Below are 23,433 nucleotides of genomic sequence, written 5' to 3'. Positions count from 1 at the left end.
AATTCACATCTCATAAATTTCACCCTTTTAAAGTGTACAGTTCAGTGGGATTTTTACAGTTATAAAACTATTCCCAGTATGTAACTGCAGAATCTATCACCTCCAAAGAAATCCTGTACATATTAGTGGTCACTCCTCACTCCTACCTGCCCCCAGTCCCCGGTAAATCTGAACTGCTTTCTGTTTCTATGGATTTAACTATCTGGACATTTCATATAGAAGAAGTCATACAATATGTAATCTTTTGTGTTTATCTTCTTTCATTTAGCGTAATGTTTTCAAGATTCATCCATATGGTCCCATGTATGAGTACTTCATTACTTTTTATGGGCTAGCATTCCATTGTACACAACTTTTGCTCCTTAGTTGATAGACACTGGAGTTGTTTCCAATTTATAATTCTTATGAATAACACTTCTCTGAAGACTCATGTACACTTTTTGTATGTGGATATATATTTTTCAATTTCTTTGAGTATTTACCGTGAGTGGAATTCCTGGGTCACTTGGTAACTGTGTTGGAACTGCCAAACTGTTTTTCTCCAGCAGCTGCACACTGTTGCATTCTCATCAGCAATGCACAAGAGTCCCAATTTCTCCATATCCTCTATGACACTTGTTACTGTCTGTCTTTATGATCATAGCCATCCTATTGGGTGTGAAATGGTGTGTGCGTGCTTAGTCATTTCAGTTGTGTCTGTTTCTTTGTGACCCTATGGACTGTAGCCCACCAGGCTCCTCTGTCCATGGGATTCTCCATGCAAGAGTACTGGAGTGGGTTAGCAGCCCTCCTCCAGGGGATCTTCCCAACCAAGGGACAGAACCCGTGTCTCCTGCATTGCAGGTGGATTCTTTACTGCTGAGCCACCAGGGAAGGTCATGAAAGGCAGTCTTATGGTTTTGACTTGCATTTTGTTGATGACTAGTTATTCCTAACATCATTTTTTGTTCATCATTTGTGTATCTTCTTTGAAAAAAATGTCTACCCAGAACCTTTGGCCATTTTTAAGTTAGTTTACCTATCTTTTATGGTTTAGTTATAGTTCTTTATATATTCTCTATAAAAGTCTCTTATCAGATACATGACTGGCAAATATTTTTCCTCATTTTGTGGGTTGTCTTTTTACTTTCTTGATAGTGTCCTTTGAATTACAGAAGTTTTAATTTTAATGAGGACCAATTTATATATTTTTCTTTGCTGCTTATGCTTTTGAGAAACTTTGACCTAAACCAAGGCTTCTGAAAAACCTTCTCTAAGAAATCATTGCCTAATCCAAGGTTACAAAGACTTACCATTACGTTTCGCTCTAAGAATTTTATAATTTTAGCTACAAAGTTAGGTCTATCATCCATTTTGAGTTAATTTTTGTGTATGGTGTTAGTTAAGGGTCCTACCTCACTTTTTAAACTTGTGGATATCCAGCTGGGCCAGCACCATTTGTCAAAGAGACTAGTCTTTTTTTCCCTCCACTGAATGGCCTTGGCACCAATGTTGAAAGTCAGTGGACCATAAGTACATAGCTTTACTTCTTAACTGTTGATCTAGTCTACTAGTCATTATGTATCTCTTAGCTCAGCTGATAAAGAATCCGCCTGCAATGCGGGAGACCTGGGTTCAATCCCTGGGTTGGGAAGATCCCCTGGAGAAGGGAAAGGCTACCCACTCCAGTATTCTGGCCTGGAGAATTCCATGGGCTGTATAGTCTATGGGCTTGCAAAGAGTCGGACATGACTGAGTGACTTTCACTTTCACTCAAGCCAATACCACATAGTGTTGATTACTGTGGCCTTGTATGGTTTTTCCAGTAGTCATGTATGGATGTGAGAGTTGGACTCTGAAGAAGGCTGAGCGCTGAAGAATTGATGCGTTTGAACTGTGGTGTTGGAGAAGACTCTTGAGAGTCCCTTGGACTGCAAGGAGATCCAACCAGTCCATTCTGAAGGAGATCAACCCTGGGACTTCTTTGGAAGGAATGATGCTAAAGTTGAAGCTCCAGTACTTTGGCCACCTCACGTGAAGAGTTGACTCATTGGAAAAGTCTTTGATGCTGGGAGGGATTGGGAGCAGGAGGAGAAGGGGACGACAGAGGATGAGATGGCTGGATGGCATCACAGACTCAATGGACGTGAGTCTGAGTGAACTCCAGGAGATGGTGATGGACAGGGAGGCCTGGCGTGCTGTGATTCATGGGGTCGCAAAGAGTTGGACACAACTGAGTGACTGAACTGAACTGAACTGAACTGTACTGTTTCGAAATCAAGAAGAATGAGACCTCCATCTTCATCCTTCCTCTCAAGATTGTTTTGGCTACTTGGAACCCTTGCATTTCTATGTGAATTCTAGAATCAACTTTTCAATTTCTGTAGAAAAGGCCATTTGGATTTGGATAGGAGTCTGGAGGTAAACTTGGGAGCACTGCCATCTTCAGGTCAGTTCAGTTCACTTGCTCAGTTGTGTCCACCTCTTTGCGACCCCGTGAATTGCAACACACCAGGCCTCCCTGTCCATCACCAACTCCCGGAGTTCACTCAGACTCATGTCCATCGAGTCAGTGATGCCATCCAGCCATCTCATCCTCTGTCGTCCCCTTCTCCTCCTGCCCCCAATCCCTCCCAGCATCAGGGTCTTTTCCAGTGAGTCAACTCTTCGCATCAGGTGGCCAAAGTATTGGAGTTTCAGCTTTAGCATCAGTCCTTCCAAAGAAATCCCAGGACTGATCTCCTTTAGAATGGACTGGTTGGATCTCCTTGCAGTCCAAGGAACTCTCAAGCGTCTTCTCCAACACCACAGTTCAAAAGCATCAATTCTTGGGTGCTCAGCTTTTTTCACAGTCCAACTTTCACATCCATACATGACCACTGGAAAAACCATAGCCTTGACTAGATGGACCTTTGTTGGCAAAGTAATATCTCTGCTTTTCAATATGCTATCTAGGTTGGTCATAATTTTCCTTCCAAGGAGTCTTTTAATTTCATGGCTGCAATCACCATCTACAGTGATTTTGGAGGCCCCCCCCCAAATAAAGTCTGACACTGTTTCCACTGTTTCCCCATCTATTTCCCATGAAGTGATTGGCCCAGATGCCATGATCTTCGTTTTCTGAATGTTGAACTTTAAGCCAACTTTTTCACTTTCCTCTTTCACTTTCCTCAAGAGGCTTTTTAGTTCCTCTTCACTTTCTGCCATAAGGGTGATGTCATCTGCATATCTGAGGTTATTGATATTTCTGCCGGGAATCTTCATTCCAGCTTGTGTTTCTTCCAGTCCAGCATTTCTCATGATGTACTCTGCATAGAAGTTAAATAAGCAGGGTGACAATATACAGCCTTGATGTACTCCTTTTCCTATTTGGAACCAGTCTGTTGTTCCATGTCCAGTTCTAACTGTTGCTTCCTGACCTGCATATAGGTTTCTCAAGAGGCTAGTCTATCTTTGTTCATGGATTAAAAGATTCAATGTTGCTAAGATGGCCGTAAGGTGGTCTGGCCACCTGACCACCTGACCAGACCACCCGACGGCCATCTTAGCAACACTGAATCTTTTAATCCATGAACACAGATATATTTCTATTTATGTAACTCTTGCATAATTCCTTCCAACAATATTTTATGGTTTTCATTGTATATGTCTTGTACTTCTTTTGTTAAAGTTATTTCAAAGTATTTGCTTCTTTTTAATGCTATTGTAAATAGAATTTATATTTCATTCATTTTATCCTTGTATTATTCATTGCTGGTATATAGAAATACAATAAATTCTTGTGTGTTGATCTTGCATCTTTGCCAAAACTAATAGCTTTTTCCATGGAGATCATGTCTTTTACAAATATAGATAATTTTACTTCCTTTTTATCTGGATATTTTTTGCTCTTTTCCTTGCTTTGTAGCCCTCATTCAAATCTGCACTACAGTCTTGAACAAAAATGATAAGGGTGGACATCTTTCTCTCATTACTGATCTTAGGGGAAGACTTCCATTATTTCACCAAAGCTCTGTGGGTTTTGCAGATGCCTTTTTTACACATGAGGAAGTTCCTTTCATTCCTAATTTGTTCAGTGTTTTTACTATGAAAGCATACTGGATTTTTTTCAAATGCTTTTTCTGTGTCTATTGAAGCGATCCTGTGTTTTTTGTCCTTAGCTCTATTAATATAGTGAATTACATTGATTTTTATCTGTTGTGCCAACCTTAAATTCCTGGAAGAAATCTTATTTGGTCATGGCATATAATAATTTTTATATATTATTACATTAGACTTGCTAATACTTTGCTGAGCATTTTTGCATTTACACTCATATTCCTGAAATTTTATAAACTCTTTGTGTCTTTCTACATTAATTTTTTCTAAATGAGATAAATTCTTAGGGAGAGTATAGGAAAGACTAATACATGTCACATAAGTCAAGGGAATTTTAATATCTAAACTCTAGTTTCTCCATGCAGATCTCAGTAGGTAATTTCCATGAATTATTTATTATCCCATTATCATATATGGAGTTCCATTTCCACATACAGTACTTCAGTGGATTTCTTCTCCCACTCAGATAATTGGCCTACTAAAGTTTATTCGCATGACTATATTGATTTGAACTGTATTCTCCCCTAGGAAGAGACAGGAAGATATATCTTTAGTTTGCACACTTCAAGAACAGATTTTTGTTTTGTTCTGATATTTCAGGCTTGCTATTTTGGTTGTTTTTTTTTAATGCTCAAAACCCAAAATAGAATAGAATACCAATTATACAAAATCTTTAGAGAAATAAAACATAGCAAAAACGCTAGGGTACCTTACTCGGTATTTTAAAGTTCTCATACTTTGGGATTATAAGTCCTATCAGAGTCAAAACTACAAAGAACATTAGAAATCCAAAGATTTCCATTTAAAGTAGGATTATACTGAAATTATTTTATAGTAACTGGGAAAACTTAACCTGATTGGTCATCACTAATACGATCTTTGAAGAATGGAAAGAACGTAGGGGTTGTTAATCAGAAGTCGCTTTCAAAGCATTTTCCAAAACTCACTAGGGAAAACAATAATAATAACTAAATAGATTAGTTAATCGTTAGAACACTATTTTATTGTTTATATTTTGTGTTATATCACAAGTGTTTTGAGGGCAGATACAGTATGTGTTTTGCTATGAGGCATTCAAAATGTCCAGTGAAATACAAGCACATTCTAGGAACCACCAAACATTTCAGAATGGATAAATCCATGAGTCAAAATAGCTAACAAGAAATACTGAGGTCACAGTCTATGTAGGGCTTTCTTGTTGCTTCTTTTACTTAATGTCAATGTTGTACATGATAATAAACATAGTTTTCTATTGTCTTTAATAGCTATATACTTTTGCATTAAACAGAATCTTAATGATTTTGAGAATTATGTATGTTAAGGATATTTTATTATCTTGTGTTATAAAACTTTAATTATTATTTTGTATTACAAAATTTTGACCACTTTATTGTTTTTAGCCCCTTAACCTTATTTATATTTTTCTTTATAGATGTTATTAAATCTCATGCTGTAATTTTAAACTCTTTAATTTAATAATTCCTGATTTTTTTAACATGTTTGGAATGACTTTCTCCTCTACAAGATTATAAAAATACCTCCACACACACACACACACACACACAAAAGTAAGTACTAGATATCTCATCATAGTTTGGGACAACTTTCCAGAGAAATTAATAGCTACTTATTAACCAATCTGTTGGTCTATTTTACTATGTTAATGAAGTGAAGTTCTATCCACTTGCCAAATCCGAACACAAAACTGTAGTCTTATTCTCAATAACTGATTTTGAGAGTGGTAGAAGAACAGAAGCCATCCGAAAATAAAGTTATCCAAAACATGAAAAGTTTTATTAGCCTTTGATCAAGATACATACCTCTAGGTACAGATGAAATGAATATTTATAATTTTATTAGATTCAATTGCTTCAGGCTATAAACTTCATTGCTGAGTTTCAACTTTAATTTTTATGGCCTGAGAGAGATGCATTTGAATAAAAAGATCCTTGAATAAAAACATTAACACCTTCAATTCCATGCTACTGTTCTGTATATATTAGATCACAAAAAAAATACAAATTCATAGAACAAAACCTATTCTACTTTTTAATTAAAGTGAACCTTTTCATATAATACAGTTTAGTAATTAAGTTGATTTCCATAATCTATTGCCTATTTCTTTATAGATCAGACATTTGAACCTAATTTGCCTTTAAAATACTCCTTTGTCAATTTCATACTTACTGATGGCAACTTTCTACTCGGGGACATGGGCATCTCTGAACATGCCTGTTGGACGCGGTAGTCACTGAGGGCATGGAGTTGCGTGTGATGTGTTTGTTTTGACCATATCTGTTCTTTAGACTGGGAAAAGAGTACACACAGACTTCTCCTCTACAGTGGAGGAGGGATCAGATCTAGGTGCAGACAGGACAATTATTCCACTCACAGCTTGCACCCACTTGACAAAAATGCAGCTATGAAGCTTGCACATCCTTTGAAATTGAAGTGAAAGTGTTAGTTGCTCAGTTGTGTCTGACTCTGTGGCTCCAGGACTATAGCCAGGCTCCTCTGTCCATGGAATTCTCCAGGCAAGAATACTGGAGTGGGTAGGCATTCCTTTCTCCAGCGGATTTTCCCGACCCAGGGATAGCACTGAGGTTTCCCAAAATGCAGGCAGATACTTTACCAGCTGAGCTGCCAGTGAAGCCCCTTGGATTCATTTTAGGTGATTGATTACTTACTTTTCTCAAACCAAGGATCAATAGGGCCAGAGAGTAGAGCTCAAAATCAGATAAAAAGGGAGCACATTGTTCTTCATTTGGATATTAAAAATAAGTTAGGCTGACAACCAAAGATAGGGTTTTATCTCCCTGTTCTCTAAAACTCAAGGTGGTCTTGGAGCTTTTATAAATTTCATAATATCTATGTAAACATATACTGTCATCCTCATGGATGAAAGTTGAGAGAGCAGTTATTCTTTTACATTGTTTTTCCAAGTCTTTTGTCTTATTTGTTTTTGTTTGCTTTCCCATTCTTTTAAAATTATGCCACTGTTTAAACAGAATAAAAAATCTACTAATATCATGAAAACAGAGATGTCAGAAGTGCCTGGTAAACATCCAAATGACACATTAGAGACTGGAATATTCACCTCTACAATAGGCTATGATAGGTATAAACATCTCCCAGCATTCAATGGGAAACAAATATTTTCATTTTTATTTCTGTGTTAATTATAGCACCACTATCCCACATGTGGGGAGTGTGAAGAACAACGACCCACAGGAAAAGATATTCAGCACAAGCTGCCTATCAAATACATTATCAAGGCTAGGTCGATTCTATATCCAACTTTAAGGGATGATTACAGTGCAGGACCATCACCGCTTCAGCATAAAGTTGTTATTCACCATACCAAGCTAAAACTATATTCTTATCCTTCTTCATTGGCTTAATCAGCCATTTTAACAGCTGGGCTTTTTAACAGTTAGGCTGTAGTATCTAAAACTTACACTTTTGTTATTACCATTTACAAGAGCACCCTTGGAAAGCACTAGGATTCATAACATTTCCTCTATCTGAAAAATTAGAAGTCATCGTTTTATTGTCCATCTGTTTGAAAGATGTGATAGTTGTAATAGTTACTATGCTTCTTGACATATTTGGAACATCCATTCATGTACCTTCTCTAACATTCTCAAGTTTGTGATGTACTATATATATATGTAGGGTAGAAGAAATGACCAAAAGAATCAATGCGTAAATGGGACAAAACAAAATTATATGAATAACAAGTACTAGAGAAGGAATAAATATGCCATGGAAAACTTCCCCTAGATAACATTTAAATATCAATAAAACATATAGTTTATAAATAATCAAAATAAAAGAAATACCTTTCAATATTTATTTTTATTTCAATGTAATTCTCAGTGAAGAGGGGGGAAAAAGGCATCAAGGTTTTGACATTTAAATAGTAAAGTATGCTTTTACTTTGGCAGTTTTATGGAGAATAACTAGCAGCCATAAAGGACAGGACGTCTGTGGGATATTTAGAGTGTGATTTTCCAAGAGTAGCTGGGAGTAATGAAAACATTTCACCTCAGCCCACAGACAAGGCAGGGCCCAGGCCACGGCTCATAGCTTATTTGTTTGCTAAGAGCAGCTTTTTCTTAAGCCTAAGTCTAGATTTATCATTAAAATGATTTCTGCATTTGACCCCTGATTACTAAAGAGTTTGTGAACTTGCTATCTGCTTTGATTTTGTCTTTCCTGAATTGTTAGAAAAATGCAAAGTTTCATTATGCTTGATTGCTAAGTGTGGAGGCAGTTTTCAAGGAATGCTCCTGTTCAACTCGCAAGCAGCACTTAGTCGTGATTATACGTGCACTCAGACAAGAGTGCAAGCTTCTACCTTGATTGTCACTCACTGAAAAATCATGAATATGTCAAGGAGCTTCTTTCTGCATCATGAATGCTTCCCATATTTGCAACTTAACACTTCTGATCTCAGTCATAGGGTGATAGGGGGAGAGGGGCCCTCTTTCTTCCACTTACCTAAAATCGTCCCCAACATAAGGGACTTGACAGCATTGAATTCTGTCCCTGAAGACAGGATGACTTGTCTCTTTGCATTCTGGTTAACCTATTAAATGTTCCACAAGATGTAAACATCAAAATGGCAAGCAATTCGATAAAAGGATGGAAATCAAAGGAAAACCAAGAAAAATGATAAAAAATAATCCATATCTTCAAGCTATCACAAAGGTTAAAAAAGTATTTTATAAACAACTTCTATAGCACCTCAAATTCCACTCTATCCCATCGTTTTCCCCTACATTTGTCTTCATGATTTAAGTATCATAATTGGTATAGTGCACCGAAGAGATGCAAGAGCTACTTTGAACCTCAAAGTTTTTACTTATTTAGAGGAAATTTATGACATGAACAGAAAAAATGTATTATTCATACAGATTCAATATAAAAGATTACTCTTCAAAACCCAGTGACAATACATAATTTAAAGACTCGGCTGTTTTTCAAAATGTAGTTCCACTTTAAGCAATATCTTGCTTTTTCTGTGTGTTTAAATTTCAGTAGCATTTGTTCTTTTGTAATCCAGTGGGAATAGGTTCCCATTGGAATATCTCCAATAGTCCCTATGAAAAACTAGGCAATATTTCCCAATCAAATAAAGTGAAACCAGTGAGGAGAGCATGGTATTTTAAAAGGTCAAATAGTAATAAAAACTTTTGATGGTCTCTTGATAAACTAACATTGCTAAATGAAATAAAACACCTTGACTACATTTCCTATCCTAGACTTATGGAAGGACAGTGCCGAATGTGTATTTCTCGTATTAGGATTTATTATTGAATTTTGGCTTTAAGTCATATGTTCTGAGCATCATGATTTTGATTACTGTTGCTGTTGTTGAATTTATGACCTTACCTCTACAAACATCACTGCTGCTTCTCTGTTAATCTTCACATGGTGAAGCTGCCCATCGGCCAGGTTTTTAAAACCAAAGTTAAAAACATCAGGTTCTCGGTGTCTGTCCAGCTTATACCTGATCTGCAAACTTCCTAAAGAAGAGAAAAATGACATTTTAACTAAAATAGAATTTTATAAAAACTGGCAATGCAGGTCCTAACACACATTAAAAAAAATTAATACAATTTGAATCTATGGAGCCTTTACTTGAGTGCATACAGTCACTTGTCCCAGACTGGCAATTACTTATTTATGTGCTGTTCTGGGGCCAAATTCAGAATCCAATTACACAGTCTTAAAAGTCAAGACCAAACAGTCTTTTTCCAAGTTCTTCCATTTTCCTGAACCAGAGGAAAAAGTCCAAGCATATGAAAACACCAAGTGAGGTTTGAAGTTAATTATTCATGCGGTATTCGTATTATTAAATGGTAAAACCTCAAGCAATTTTGTATTAACTTTCAGTTTCTACAAGCATAACTTCTTTTAATGTGACTTACTTTAATGCATTTTAATGTATCACTGACATTTACATTATTTTTTTTTGCACAACCAGAAATATTTTCTAATGTTTCTACCATAATCAAGATATAGCAAAAAGAGAAAAGTGAGTGATTTGCTACAATATTCAAATTGCCCAATCCACACACTGCTCTTCTTCACAGATGCACTCTCCACCCATCACTATGGTATCACCTGTAATTGATTCTATCAGTCAGTGATTGTAGAAATCTTTTCCAGAAGTTTCTCCCTTTATTCTCCATGAGAAAGTGTTAAAGCTTAGTTTTGTTCTCTAATGGGAGTCTGTCAGTTCTGCACTTTTCCTGGTGACCATGGGTTAGAGAACATTCCACTTTTCTTTACACGTGGATAGGGCATGGGGGCTTCCCAGGTGGTGCAAGTGGTAAAGAACCCACCTGCCAAAGCAGGAGAAATGAGAGACTCTTGTTCGATCCCTGGGTTGGGAAAATCCTCTGGAGGAGGGCATGGCAACCCACTGCCAGTATTCTTGCCTGGAGAATCCCAGGGGCAGAGAAGCCTGGAGGGCTGAAATCCACAGGGTCACAGAGTCATACATGACTGAAGTAACTTAGCATGCACACAGGCAACAGGGCATGACTGACTTCCCAACCACTGATGGGTAAAGAACAATCACATTTATCGGATGATCAAGGAAATTGGGTTTGATATGATTTAATGCACTTCATGATTTCATTTCCAAGGAGGAGGAAATATTTTCCATATATAAAATGAGATACCGTCTTTCAGAATGAACAGTGTTGTTGTTGTTCAGTTGCTCAATCGTGTGACTCTGTGACACCACAGACTGCAGCACGCCAGGCTTCCCTGTCCATCACCATCTCTCAGAGTTTGCTCAAACTCAGGTCCAATGAGTAGGTGATGCCATCCAACCATCTCGTACTCTGTCATCCCCTTCGCTGCCTGCTTTCAATTTTTCCCAGCATCAGTTTCTTTTCCAATGAGTCAGCTCTTTGCATCAGGTGGCCAAAGTATTAGAGCTTCAGTTTCAGCATCAGTCCTTCCAATGAATATTCAAGTTGATTTCCTTTAGGACTGATTGGGTTGATCTCTTTGCTGTCCAAGGGACCCTCAAGAGTTTTCTCCAGCACCACAGTATGAAAACATCAGTTCTTTGGCTGTCAGCCTTCTTTATTGTACAATTCTAACATACGTTGTTGTTGTTCAGTCACTCAGTCACTCCTTGCTACTCCCATGGACAGCAGCACACCAGGCTTCCCTGTCCTTCACTATATCTGGAGTTTGCTTAAACTCATGTCCATTGAGTTGGTGATGCCATCTAATCATCTCATCCTCTTTCATCCCCTTCTCCTCTTGCCCTCAATCTTTCCCAGCACTGGGGTCATTTCCAGTGAGTCAGCTCTTCACATCAGGTGGCCAAAGTATTGGAACGTCAGCTTCAGAATCAGTCCTTCCAATGAATATTCAGAGTTGATTTCCTTTAGTATTGACTGGTTTGATCTCCTTGCTGCCAAAGGGATTCTCAAGTCTTCTTGAACACCACAGTTCAAAAACATCAATTCTTTGGCATTCAGCCTTCTTCATGGTCCAACTCTCACATCCACACATGACTACTGAAAAACCATAGCTTTGACAATACTGACCTTAGTCAACAAAGTAATGTCTCCACTTTTTAATATGCTGTCTAGATTTGTCATAGCTTTTCTTCCAAGGAGCAAGCGTCTTTTAATTTCATGGCTGTAGTCACCATCTGCAGTGATTTTGGAGCCCAGGAAAATAAAGTCTGTCACTGTTTCCATTGTTTCCCCTTCTATTTGCCATGACATGATGGGACTGGGTGCCATGATCTTCCTTTTTTGATTGTTGAGTTTTAAGCCAGCTTTTCACTCTCCTTTTTAACTTTCATCAAGAAGCTCTTTAGTTCCTCTTCACTTTCTGCCATATAAGGATGGTCACCTACATATCTGAGGTTATTGATATTTCTTCCAGCAATCTTGATTCTAGCTTGTGCTTCATCCACCCCAGCATTTCACATGATGTACTTTGCATATAAGTGAAACAAGCAGAGTGACAATATACAGCCTTGATATACTCCTTTGCCCAATTTTGAACCAGTCCATTATTCCAAGTCCGGTTCTAACTGTTGCTTCTTGACTTGCATATAGATTTCTTAGGAGGCAGATAAAGTAGTCTGGCATTCCCATCTCTTTCAGAATTTTCCACAGTTTGTTGTGATCCACACAGATAAAGGCTTTAATGTAGTCAATGAAGCTTTCATTTCTGGAACTTTCTTGCTTTTTCTACGATCCAGTGGATGTTGGCAATTTGATCTCTGGTTGCTCAGCCTTTTCTAAATCCAGCTTGAACATCTGGAAGTTCATGGTTCAGGTGCTGCTAAAACCTCATTTGAAGAATTTTGATCATTACTTTGCTAGAACATGAAATAAGTGCAATTGTGTGGTAGTCTGAACATTCTTTGGCATTGCCTTTCTTTGGGATTGGAATGAAAACTGACCTTTTCCAGTCCCGTGGCCACTGCTGAGTTTTCCAAATTTGCTGGCATACTGAATGCAGCATTTTAATAGCATCATCTTTTAGGACTTGAAATAACTCAGCTGGAATTTCATTACCTCACCTAACTTTCCATAGTGATGCTTTCTAAGGCCCACTTGACTTCGCATTCTGGCTCTAGGTGAGTGGGATTTCTGGCTCTAGGTGAGTGATCATATCATGGTTTTCTGGGTCATTAAGATCTTTTTTGTATAGTTCTTCTGTGTATTCTTGCCAACTTTTCTTAATTTCTTCTGCTTCTAATAGGTGCATATCTTTCTGTCATTTATCATGCTCATCTTTGCATGAAATGTTCCCTTAGTATCTATAATTTTCTTGAAGACATCTCTAGTCTTTCCCATTCTATTGTTTTCCTCTATTTCTTTGCATTGTTCACTTAGAAGAGCTTTCTTCTCTCTCTTTGCTATTCTTTGGAACTCTGCATTCAGATGTGTATATCTTTCCTTTTCTCCCTTGCCTTTCACATATCTTCTTTTCTCACCTATTTGTAAGGCTTCCTCAGACAACCATTTTGCCTTTTTGCATTTATTTTTTTTGAAGATGGTTTTGATCACCACCTCCTGTATAATGTTATGAACCTTCATCCATAGTTCTTCAGGCACTCTGTCGATCAGATCTAATCTCTTGAATCTATTTTTCACTTCGACTGTGTACTCATAAGGGATTTGATTTAGGTCATGCCTTAATTGCCTAATGGTTTTCCCTACGTTTTTCAATTTAAGTCTGAATTTGGCAATAAGGAGTTCATGATCTGAGCCACAGTCAGGTCCTGGTCTTGTTTTCCTGACTGTATAGAGCTTCTCCATCTTTGGTTGCAAAGAATATAATCAATCTGATTTTGGTATTGACCATCTGGTAATGTCAATGTGTAGAGTCACCTCTTGTGTTGCTGCATATCTGTACAGTGAAACTAATTATTTCATTTCAGAAGTCAAGACTACACCCTCACCCCCACTACAGTGCTATACAGTACGTTGTCATTAGTTATCTATTTTATACATAGTATCAACCATGTATATAAGTCAATTTCAACCTCCCAATTTTACCCGCCCCCACCCTTTCCCCCTTGGTAACCATGCAATTGTTCTCTACATTTGTGTCTCTATTTGCAAGTAATATGATCTATATGCTTTTCTAGATTCCACATATATGTATTAATGTACAGTATTTGTTTTTCTCTTTCTGACTTTCTCCACACTGTATGTCACTCTCTAGGTCCATCCACATCCCTACAAATGACTCAATTTTGTTGCTTTTTATGGTTGAGTAATATGTTTTTTGCGGGGGGCGGGGGGCTCTTCCCTGGTGGCTAAGATGGTGAAGCGTCTGCCTACAATGTGGGAGACCTGGGTTCGATCCCTGGGTTGGGAAGATCTCCTGGAGAAGGAAATGGCACCCCACTCCAGTACTCTTGCCTGAAAAATCCTATGGACAGAGGAGCCTGGTAGGCTACCGTCCATGGGGTCACAAGGAGTCGGACACAACAGAGTGACCACTCACTCACTCAATATTTTTTTGCATATCTGCTCTGCATCTTCTTTATCCATTCCTCTGCTGATGGACCACCATAATTCAAAAAGATACGTGTATCCCAATGTTCACAGCAGCACTATCTACAATAGCCAGGACATGGACAACACCCAAGTCAGTCTTCTTGTTCTAAAAGTAAAGACACTCACCGTTTGGGGCAAGGATAACTGAAAGGTATTCCTCATAGAATGAGCTCACATAGAGCAGTAAGCTAGGTGTCCCTGTGGTCCGGAAGCTCAGTGTAGCCATTTCTCCTGTCAATGTCAGATCCTCATGAAATAAAGCTGCGAAGGAGCTGGAGTTCTTGCTAAAGGTGTCATTGTAATGTTCTTGAAAATTGTAGATCACCGAGGAGCCAGCTCCAAAATAGGCAGAAATGTCTGGAATGGCAAGCAATTTTTGTTGTATCAGCAATATGTAAGTGCACGTATCTTATTATGTATATTTCTATATATGCAAAGAATATCTCTAATCCTCAAATATCTCAAAAGGGAAAAACAATAATGTCATGCTGTGCTGGGTGTTTTTTAGTTTAGTATTATTTGTTTTTATTTTGGCTGTGACACACAGCTTGCAGTATCTCAGTTCCCTGATCAGAGATTGGACCCGGGGCCATAGCAGTGAAAGCACCAAATCCTAACTACTAGGCCACCAGGGAACTCCTCCTTTGCAGTTTTTTAATTAAAAAAAATTAAGATGAAAAATAATAAAGCTTAAATAAAGAGATAATCCCTCCATATTCCCATAACCCAGAATTGAGTAACAGTATTTTATTATTGCCTCAAAAATGCAAAATTAAATGTCCAGCGTAAATGCATAGTTAAAGTTTACTGCTCTCCTCAAGGAGATCTCACTGATGCCCCTCTGATCTACTAGAAGTAGTCAAAGCCTTGTCAAGGATACAAGCTTACCTCCTTCCAAGGAAAATGGAGGCATTTGGGATAGAAACCATTCTATTTCAGCTAATCACAGAGAAGTGCCTTATCTTTTCATAACAGAGTCAATGCCAGAGGCAGCTTCATGGACTTCTCGTGCTCCCTCCTTTCCCTGTTCCTTGGGCACACTCACCGTTCTCGCAGAACGGCCCGTCATACGCAGAGACGGTGCAGTCGCATGTGATCCCTCTGCGCTTTTCTCTACACCTCCCTCCATTGCGACACAGATGGCCGTAGGTGCTGCAGTGTCCTGGACACCCTGGCTCCACTCCTGGGGTCATCGTGGCTCGCTCTTCCAGGTCCAGGGCCAGCCCGTTCAATCGCAGAGACCGAATGCACCCCAGGAAGCCTCTCTGTCGGCTTGCGGTTCCACCTACAAGGGAAACACTGCAAATGCAAACGCGTTCCTCTGTGTCTTATTCAAGATTTCACCTTCATGCTGAACTGAGGCCTTATGTCTGCTCTCTGCTCAGTCATCATGTCCGACTCTGCCATCCCATGGACTGTAGCCCACCAGGCTCTTCTGTCCATGTCCATGGGATTTTCCAGGCAAGAACACTGGCGTGGGTTGCCATGCTCTCCTTCAGGGGATCTTCCTGACCCAAGGATCAAACTTATATCTCCTGCACCCCGTGAACTGCAGGTAGATTCTTTACTGCTGAGCCACCAGGGAAGCCCCATATAGATAATGACAAAAAAGTCATTGCTCAAAGTTTTATGAACAAATACAATTCTGAAAACATAGTCTGTGATCAAATGTTGCTGCTGCTGCTGCTAAGTCACTTCAGTCGTGTCTGACTCTGTGTGACCCCATAGATGGCAGCCCACCAGGCTCCCCCGTCCCTGGGATTCTCCAGGCAAGAACACTGGAGTGGGTTGCCATTTCCTTCTCCAATGCATGAAAGTGGAAAGTGAAAATTGAAAGGGAAGTCGCTGAGTCGTGTCCAATCAAATGTTAATCATCAAATGGCACTGAGTTAAAAGCATTAATGAAAATATTTTTTAAGGTGAACTTGGTAATATTTATTCTAAAATATTCAGAAAGACTTACATTTTTACATTTGTTCCTCTCTTAAAGGACAAAATGAAGACCACTGATCCTTTTAAAGTTTAAATTTATAAACAATGACATGTATAATAAAGGTTAAATAGTTTAAAATCTTTGCAATGTAATAGGTATTATAAATATGTTGTACATAAATTTGTACATGTATTTTATATATATTAAAATTGTTGTGCATATATATTTTTGTATAATAGATGTATTACAAATGTATGTATTCGATTGACCAAAAAGTTCATTTAAGATTTATTGTAACAACTTATAGAAAAAGCCAAATGAACTTTTTGGCCAACCCTATACATTGTGTGTGTTATATAATGCTAATTCTTACTTAGATGAGCCCTGAATAATAAAGCTGTGAAAAGGAACTGAGAAGAGACCAAAGAAAGAGAAGGCAGAAGAGGTAAAACCAAAATGTAGGACCTCAGGCCTTTCACACTCCATCCTGGAAGCTCTGAGATTAGGTGGTATAACATTAACCAAATAATATATATCTCCTTGTTTTTATATCATTTATCATGTGAACATAATAAATATGGGAGCACAGGAGTCATCTGAAGTACCTGCTAAAAACAGATTTTGGATTTATTCCCAAAGATCCTGATTCACTGAATTTTCAACTAACACCTCAGGATTTAGAAACATTGCCATAACGGAAACACTAGCTCTAGGTAGGTTCCCATTCAAACTTTGTTCCTAGAAATTCTGTTCATTAATCCTGAGAATTTAAATCAGAAAATAGAACTGTTTAGTTTGATTCACAATTTGATAACTTTCAGGAAAGCCTCCTCGACTCAGTGAGAACTAACTGTGCTTGAAGCTGAGTTTAACGGTGCTATGGGCTACACCACACACACACACACACACACACACACAAATTCATTCAATAGCATCCGTTCCTGAACATTGTAGTAGGTAACTTCTGGCAAAGCAGACTCTGTGCTAATTTGTGATTTACATCAATTTTTAATTGGACTGTGTCCTTATTTACTTTAAAATACGTGAGATCAGACCAAGTGAGAGCTACTTCGTTAATCTGCTTAGTTTCCAAATTAGAATTGAGTTGTCTAAAAAGCAATGTAGCAAAACTTATTCCTCCCTTTGGGGAAAATAAACAATAATAAAGACTAAGCAAGTAAATTAGAGGGAAGACTTCCACTACCCAGAGTGTTTATCTTTAAACAAGGGGCAGCAGAATAATGAGTCCACTCTGGTTCTAAACATGAAGCTTGCAATGAGAGCAGCAGAAAGGGAGCAGGGCGAAGAGGAACCGGGAGCTGGGCTGGATTAAATACTGCTTTGCAGAGTCACACAAGGCTGCTTCTGTCGGCCTGGCCTCCTATTGTCTGATTCTGGGGGGACATTGGAGGATTTCGCCCCAATTACAAGTCTGATTCTCTAACTTCACTAAAACGTGAAATGTGAGAAATGGATAAAAAATGCTAATTTTTTAAATAAATAGAGTTAACTGAAACAAACATAAATCGTCTATGATATTGAGTGCAAGCCTGGGAATCAGTCCAACAGGGGTTTGGATTTCCCTTCCAGTTGGGTTTCTGTGATCAAGTCCCTTGATCTCTCTGAACCTCCATGATCTCATCTGTAAATTGGGTACAATAATCTGTGGCCCAGTGGTAAAGAATCCACTTGCCATTGCAGGAAATGCAAGAGATGTGAGTTCAGTTTCTGGGTCAGGAAGATCCCTTGGAGTAGAAAATGGCAACCCACTCCAGTGTTCTTGCCTGGAGAATCCCATGGACAGAGAAGCCTGGTGGGTTACAGTCCATGGGGCTGTAAAGAATTGGACATGACTGAGCCATTGAGTCACATGATCTATGGCAGAGATACTCATATTGAATGAGTTCTTGGTACACAGTCTGTGTGGCTGAACCACACTGACTTTTTTTTTTATCAGCTCCATCTTAGCCCTGCAACCCCACCCTGCCCCCCTTTTTGGATGACTGATCTTTAGCCTACTCACAAGGAAAGCATCTCAGCCAGATATTTCCCTACCAACCTTTACCCTTGCCTTTACCTGATATGAAAACTAGAAGTGTCTTTTGCTGATGCAGGTGATCATGAGACTTCCATGGGGGCAGAAAAATCCTGGGACTGGGCCGTGCGTCCTTCTCACTTGGTAGTCAGATTCTATTTTTAGCTTTGCCCCTTCAGATTCCCCCAGGATCCCTTTCCATGCACGAGATGCCACTGTGAATGCCTCTGGTTCATCATCCCCTGGATGTAATTTACCCAGAGCAAACATCAGAACTGTACTTTATGGAGTTGCCTGCATTGAGTTTCAGTCTCAAGGTTCCTTTTCAGTTCAGAACATTTTTTCTTTTTAATTTACATTTTAATTGGAGGATAATTTCTTTATAATGTTGTATTGATTTCTGCTGCACAACAATGTGAATCAGTCATAATTATACATATATATGCATATATATATACACATATATATGTATGTGTATATATATGTATGTATGTATATATATATATATATATGTGGATCTTCCCTGGTGGCTCAGATGGTAAAGCATCTGCCTACAATGCGGGAGACTTGGGTTCAATCCCTGGGTTGGGAAGATCTCCTAGAGAAGGAAATGGCAACCCACTCCAGTATTCTTGCCTGGAAAATCCCATGGATGGAGGAACATGGTTAGGCTATAGTCCATGGGGTTGCAAAGAGTCGGACACGACTGAGCGACTTCACTCACTCACTTCACATATCTCCCCTCGCTCTTGAGACTCCCTCCCATCCCTCATCCCATCTCGCTAGGTAATCACAGAATCACAGAGCACCAGGCTAGGCTCAAACAAATATTGTATATTAATGCATGTGTATGGAATCTAGAAAAATAGTGTTGATGAAACTATCTGAGGGAAAGAATGGAGACGCAGATGTAGAGAACAAACTTATGGACTGAGTGGGAGAAGGAGAGAGTTAAAGAGGATTTTATTCAGTATCTCCTTCTCCCACCAGTGCCTATAGTAGTCGCGGCAGCTGTTATCATCACTACTGTTGTAGCTGCGATCTCCTCTTGGTGTGTCTTTGCACTCAGAGCACCGTACAGTTAGAAGCCGCCAGCAGCACTCACCCACGAAAAGCTGGCTGTTGAGCTGCAGGCGGGCGTGCCCGTCAGCTGGGGCAGGTTGGGTCTTGCGAGGGTGCTGACCCACTTGAAGGGACGCTTCTTTAACGTTCCGGTCTGCCTTCACGTGGTGCCACCGATTGTCATTAAAGGCAGTGGGAGACTGCACCGTGACCTCACAGGGCCCATTCCCCACATCAAAGGAAAAGGTTACTTCTGTTGGGGCTGGAAATAAAAATACGAGAGATGCCCGAGTTCCTTCACAGGAGAGAAAGTTTAGTCTTGAGCAGATCTGAAAAAACCACCATGACCTGCTCCTTATGAAAGAAGACACGCTAGGGATGCAGACAGATGTCAGTCTGAGTTGGTTAGGGAGGGGTTGGGGTGGAGAATAAACCTGTATCCTGGAGAAAGAAAGGTGAAGCTGATTTTAATGTATTTCTCCCCAGAGTTTACTATTCATCCTGCTAAGCCCTAAGCAATAGAGATATTTACCTATACAAACAAAACTAATATTTTATCTGACTTTATACATAAAAGTGATTTTATTTAAAGGTGGTTTAAACCTTTATGTAGTTTTAAAAGCACTAAGTGAATTTCAGATAGCAAGACATTAAGTTTTGTCTACATATATACAAACAATGTATTTAGTCAATTAAATCACATAATGTTGTGATTTAGTACAAAGTTATTTGACCAGTTTGGTTTAATACCCTTTTTGCACATAGAATTAAGACAACAAGGAACTGTACAGACTGTTGTGTGTTGCAGTAATCACTGTTTCACTTTCCACTTAGTATTTAAGAAAAAATATAACTGACAAAGGAAGTATGTCAGTGTATTAGGAGTTAGGTTACCAGCAAGGTTAATGTTAATTACTGAGTACCCCAGTGGCTTTGTGCAGGGCGGACAACTCACCTCGCAGCTCTAGCCTGATGAAGTCTGTGATTCCCAGGTTCTCTAAAAACACCCCTGAAGAGGCTGTGGTCTTAAAAAAGAAAGACACATCAGCACTAAGCTCTCCTCGGAACGTGGGGAAATGAAGGTATGAGGTCTCAGTATTGAAGGATGCTGAATTCCAAAATGAATCTATTTACAAAAAGAAAAAAAAAAAAAGACAATGGCAATAGCAGTAAAATACAAGTAACAATTGCCTTTTATATTTCTAGCATTTTTACTGTTTGATGCATTATTTATCCATTCAAAGCATTATTTATCCATACAAGCCTTCTTGTGGGAGTTCTTCTGAACATGTGGCCATGAGATGAATGTCTAAATAGTGATTCTTTTGAGGATTAAGAGTACGGACATGGCTGCAAGTGAGAGGATGGATAATCACTTTGATAAAGGCCTGCGGGTGGTGGGGGGAGTTGTTCTCTTTTTTAAACTAAATTATCATAGAGTAAAATTGACTTTTTAGGGTTTTAGAGTTATATAAAGTTTACAGACTTTTACAGTTATATGAATTTTAACATATGCATGGATTTGTGTAACCATCATCAAAATCAGGATAAAGAACAGCTCCATCACCCCTAAAAAACTCTCTCTTGCTATTTCTTTATAGTCACACCCTCTACCCATCCCTCAGCCTGGCAGTCATGAGCTAGTTTCTGTATTACAGTTTTACCTTTCCCAAATAACATATAAATGGAGTCAAGCAGTATGCAATAACAGAAAGCCTTTGAGATTCATTTGAGATGTTGCATGTCAACATCTATCCTTTTTTTACTGCTCTGTAGTATGGCAACCCACTCCAGTATTCTTGCCTGGAGAATCCCAGGGACAGAGGAACCTGGTGGGCCGCCCTCTATAGGGTAGCATAGAGTCGGACTGAAGCGACTTGGCAGCAACAGTAGTAGCAGTATTCCACCAGGTGAATGTGCCATAGTTTATTTATCCATATTTAAGAATACTAAAGTTGTTTCCAAATTTGGTCAATTACAAATAGAATTGGTCTAAAAATTTGTGTGGCACAGTGGTAAAAATCTGCCTGCCAATGCAGGAGACATAGGTTTGATTCCTGGGTCAGGAAGATCCCTTGGAGTAGGAAATGTCAGCCCACTCCAGTATTCTTGCCTGGAAAATTCCATGGACAGAAGAGCCTGGTGGTGGGCTATATAGTCCATGGAGCTGCAAAGAGGCAGACATGACTGGGCGACTGAGCACAACCGCAAGAACAAACATTTGTGAAAGGTTTTTGTGTGAGGATATGTTTTCATTTCTCTAGGGTAAATTCCCAGGAGCGTGATTCCTGATTCATATGGCAAGTATTTGTTTATAAGATACTGCCAAACAGTTTTCCAGAGTGATCATACCATTTTTAATTCCCATAATCAGTGTGTAACAGATATAATTGTTTTACATCTTTACCAGCATTTTACATTGTTAGTATACATATTTTTTTATCTTAGCAATTCAAATTGATGTAAAGTAGTATTTCATTGTGGTTTTAATTTTCCTTCCCTAATAGATAATGATGTTGGGCATCTTCTCATGTGCTTATTTGCCACTTTATGTCCTCTTTGGTGAAGAGTGTGTTCAGCTTGTGGGAAACTGACATCTGTCTTATGTTGATCTTCCAATCCATGAACACAGTATATCTCTTCCTTTATTCAGATTTTTTGATTCTTCAGTATTTAGTCATTTATTTGGTTTACAGATTTTATACATATTTTTGTTAAACATATACCTGAGTATTATATGTTCTTTGGAGACACTGAAAATAATATTCTCTTATAGATTTTGGTTTCCAGTTTACATTGCTAGCATATATAACTGATCTGTCTGTTGCTGACATTGCATCTTGAGATCTTGTTGAGCTCACTTATAAGACCTAGTAAGGTTTTTATTTCTGTTTTGGGTAGTACATTCTTTGAGATTTTCTAGGTAGGCATTCATATATGCAGGCTTCCCTGGTGGCTCAGTGGCAAAGAATCTGCCTGTAATGCAGAAGATGTGGGTTCAGTCACTGAGATAGGAAGATCCCCTAGAGAAGGAAATGGCAACCTACTCCAGTATGCTTGTCTGGAACATTCCATAGACAGAGGAAACTGGCAGGCTACAGTTCATGATGGAATCACAGAAGAGTTGGATACAACTTAGTGACTAAACAACCAACCAACCAACCAGTCAAGTGTGCATATGCAAATAGAGTTTTCTTTCTTGCTTTCCAGTCTTTATGAACTTATTTTCTTTCTTACATTATTGCCCTGGTTAAGACAATGATAAATATTGTTGAATAAAAGTGGTGAGATTGGATATCCTAACCTTGTTCCCATCCTGAGGGGAAAAGCATTCAGTTTAATTACCAATAATTATGATACTTTTGTAATAGACACTGTCTTATTAGGCTGAAGAATTTTCTTTTATACCTATTTTGCTAAGAATTTCATTATAAATGCTATTATGATATAAATTATAATTTTTAATTTGTTATTTTAGTAATTTAAATTATAATGTTCATATTAATTGATACAGAAAAAGCATCTGGTGTGATTTTTCTTCCTTTAACCACGTTAACATGGTAGATTACATTGATCAACTTCCAAATACTGAATCAGCCTTGCAGCCTGGATAAACTGCAGTTGGTGGTGGTGCATTTAAAAATACATATATCCCAGGGTTATTTGTTAATATTTTGTCAATATTTTTTGCATCTGTGTTAGTAATAACATTGTTAGTACTTATATATATATATATATATTTTTTTTTTTTTTTTTACTGTCTTTGTCTAGTTTCAATATCAGAACAACATTCTGCTTTAAATGTTGGAAGGAATTTCCTCTTCTACTTTCTGAAAGAGATTTTATAGATATGGTATTATTTCTTGGGTAGAATTCATCAGTGAATCAAGCTTGGTCTGGATTTTTTTGAAAGTTTTAATTACAAATTCAGTCCCATTAATACTATTAGGTTTATTCCAGTTGTCTCATTCATCTTAAGTGAGTTTTGGTTGTTAGTGGTTTTCAAAGAACTGGTCCACTTCATCTGTATAATAAATTTAATACTTGTACAGTTGTTTGTAGTGTACTTTTTCATACTCTTGATGTCAGTGGTGTCTGCAGTGTTATCCCAACACTCAATTTCCATATTGGTAATTTTTATCATTTTGGGGATAGTTTTGTTAGAGGCTTAACTGTTTCATTAGTATTTTAAAAGAGTATAAAAAGAATCACTTTTAATTTTTATAGATCAATATATATTCTACTTTTAATTTAATTGATTTCTA

At 38.3% G+C, this 23,433-nt stretch overlaps 1 protein-coding gene across 1 annotated transcript in view; it reads right to left on the bottom strand.

The window, feature by feature from the left end:
* Positions 1 to 23,433, bottom strand: part of LOC128052229 (contactin-associated protein-like 3) — a 187,450-nt gene that overhangs the window by 14,158 nt on the left and 149,859 nt on the right. The window contains exons 15-20 of the mRNA XM_052644721.1: positions 20,124 to 20,294; positions 19,212 to 19,430; positions 15,184 to 15,423; positions 14,265 to 14,495; positions 9,475 to 9,608; positions 8,581 to 8,668 (exon numbers count right to left, since the gene is read on the bottom strand). Of these exons, the coding sequence (XP_052500681.1) occupies positions 8,581 to 8,668; positions 9,475 to 9,608; positions 14,265 to 14,495; positions 15,184 to 15,423; positions 19,212 to 19,430; positions 20,124 to 20,294 (1,083 nt within the window). The remainder of the gene's footprint in view (positions 1 to 8,580; positions 8,669 to 9,474; positions 9,609 to 14,264; positions 14,496 to 15,183; positions 15,424 to 19,211; positions 19,431 to 20,123; positions 20,295 to 23,433) is intronic.

Source organism: Budorcas taxicolor, chromosome 8 (genome assembly GCF_023091745.1).
Source record: "Budorcas taxicolor isolate Tak-1 chromosome 8, Takin1.1, whole genome shotgun sequence".
NCBI classification, from domain to species: Eukaryota; Metazoa; Chordata; class Mammalia; order Artiodactyla; family Bovidae; genus Budorcas; species Budorcas taxicolor.
The sequence above is the reverse complement of the archived record's forward strand: the minus strand, read 5'-3'. Positions and strand labels throughout refer to the sequence as shown.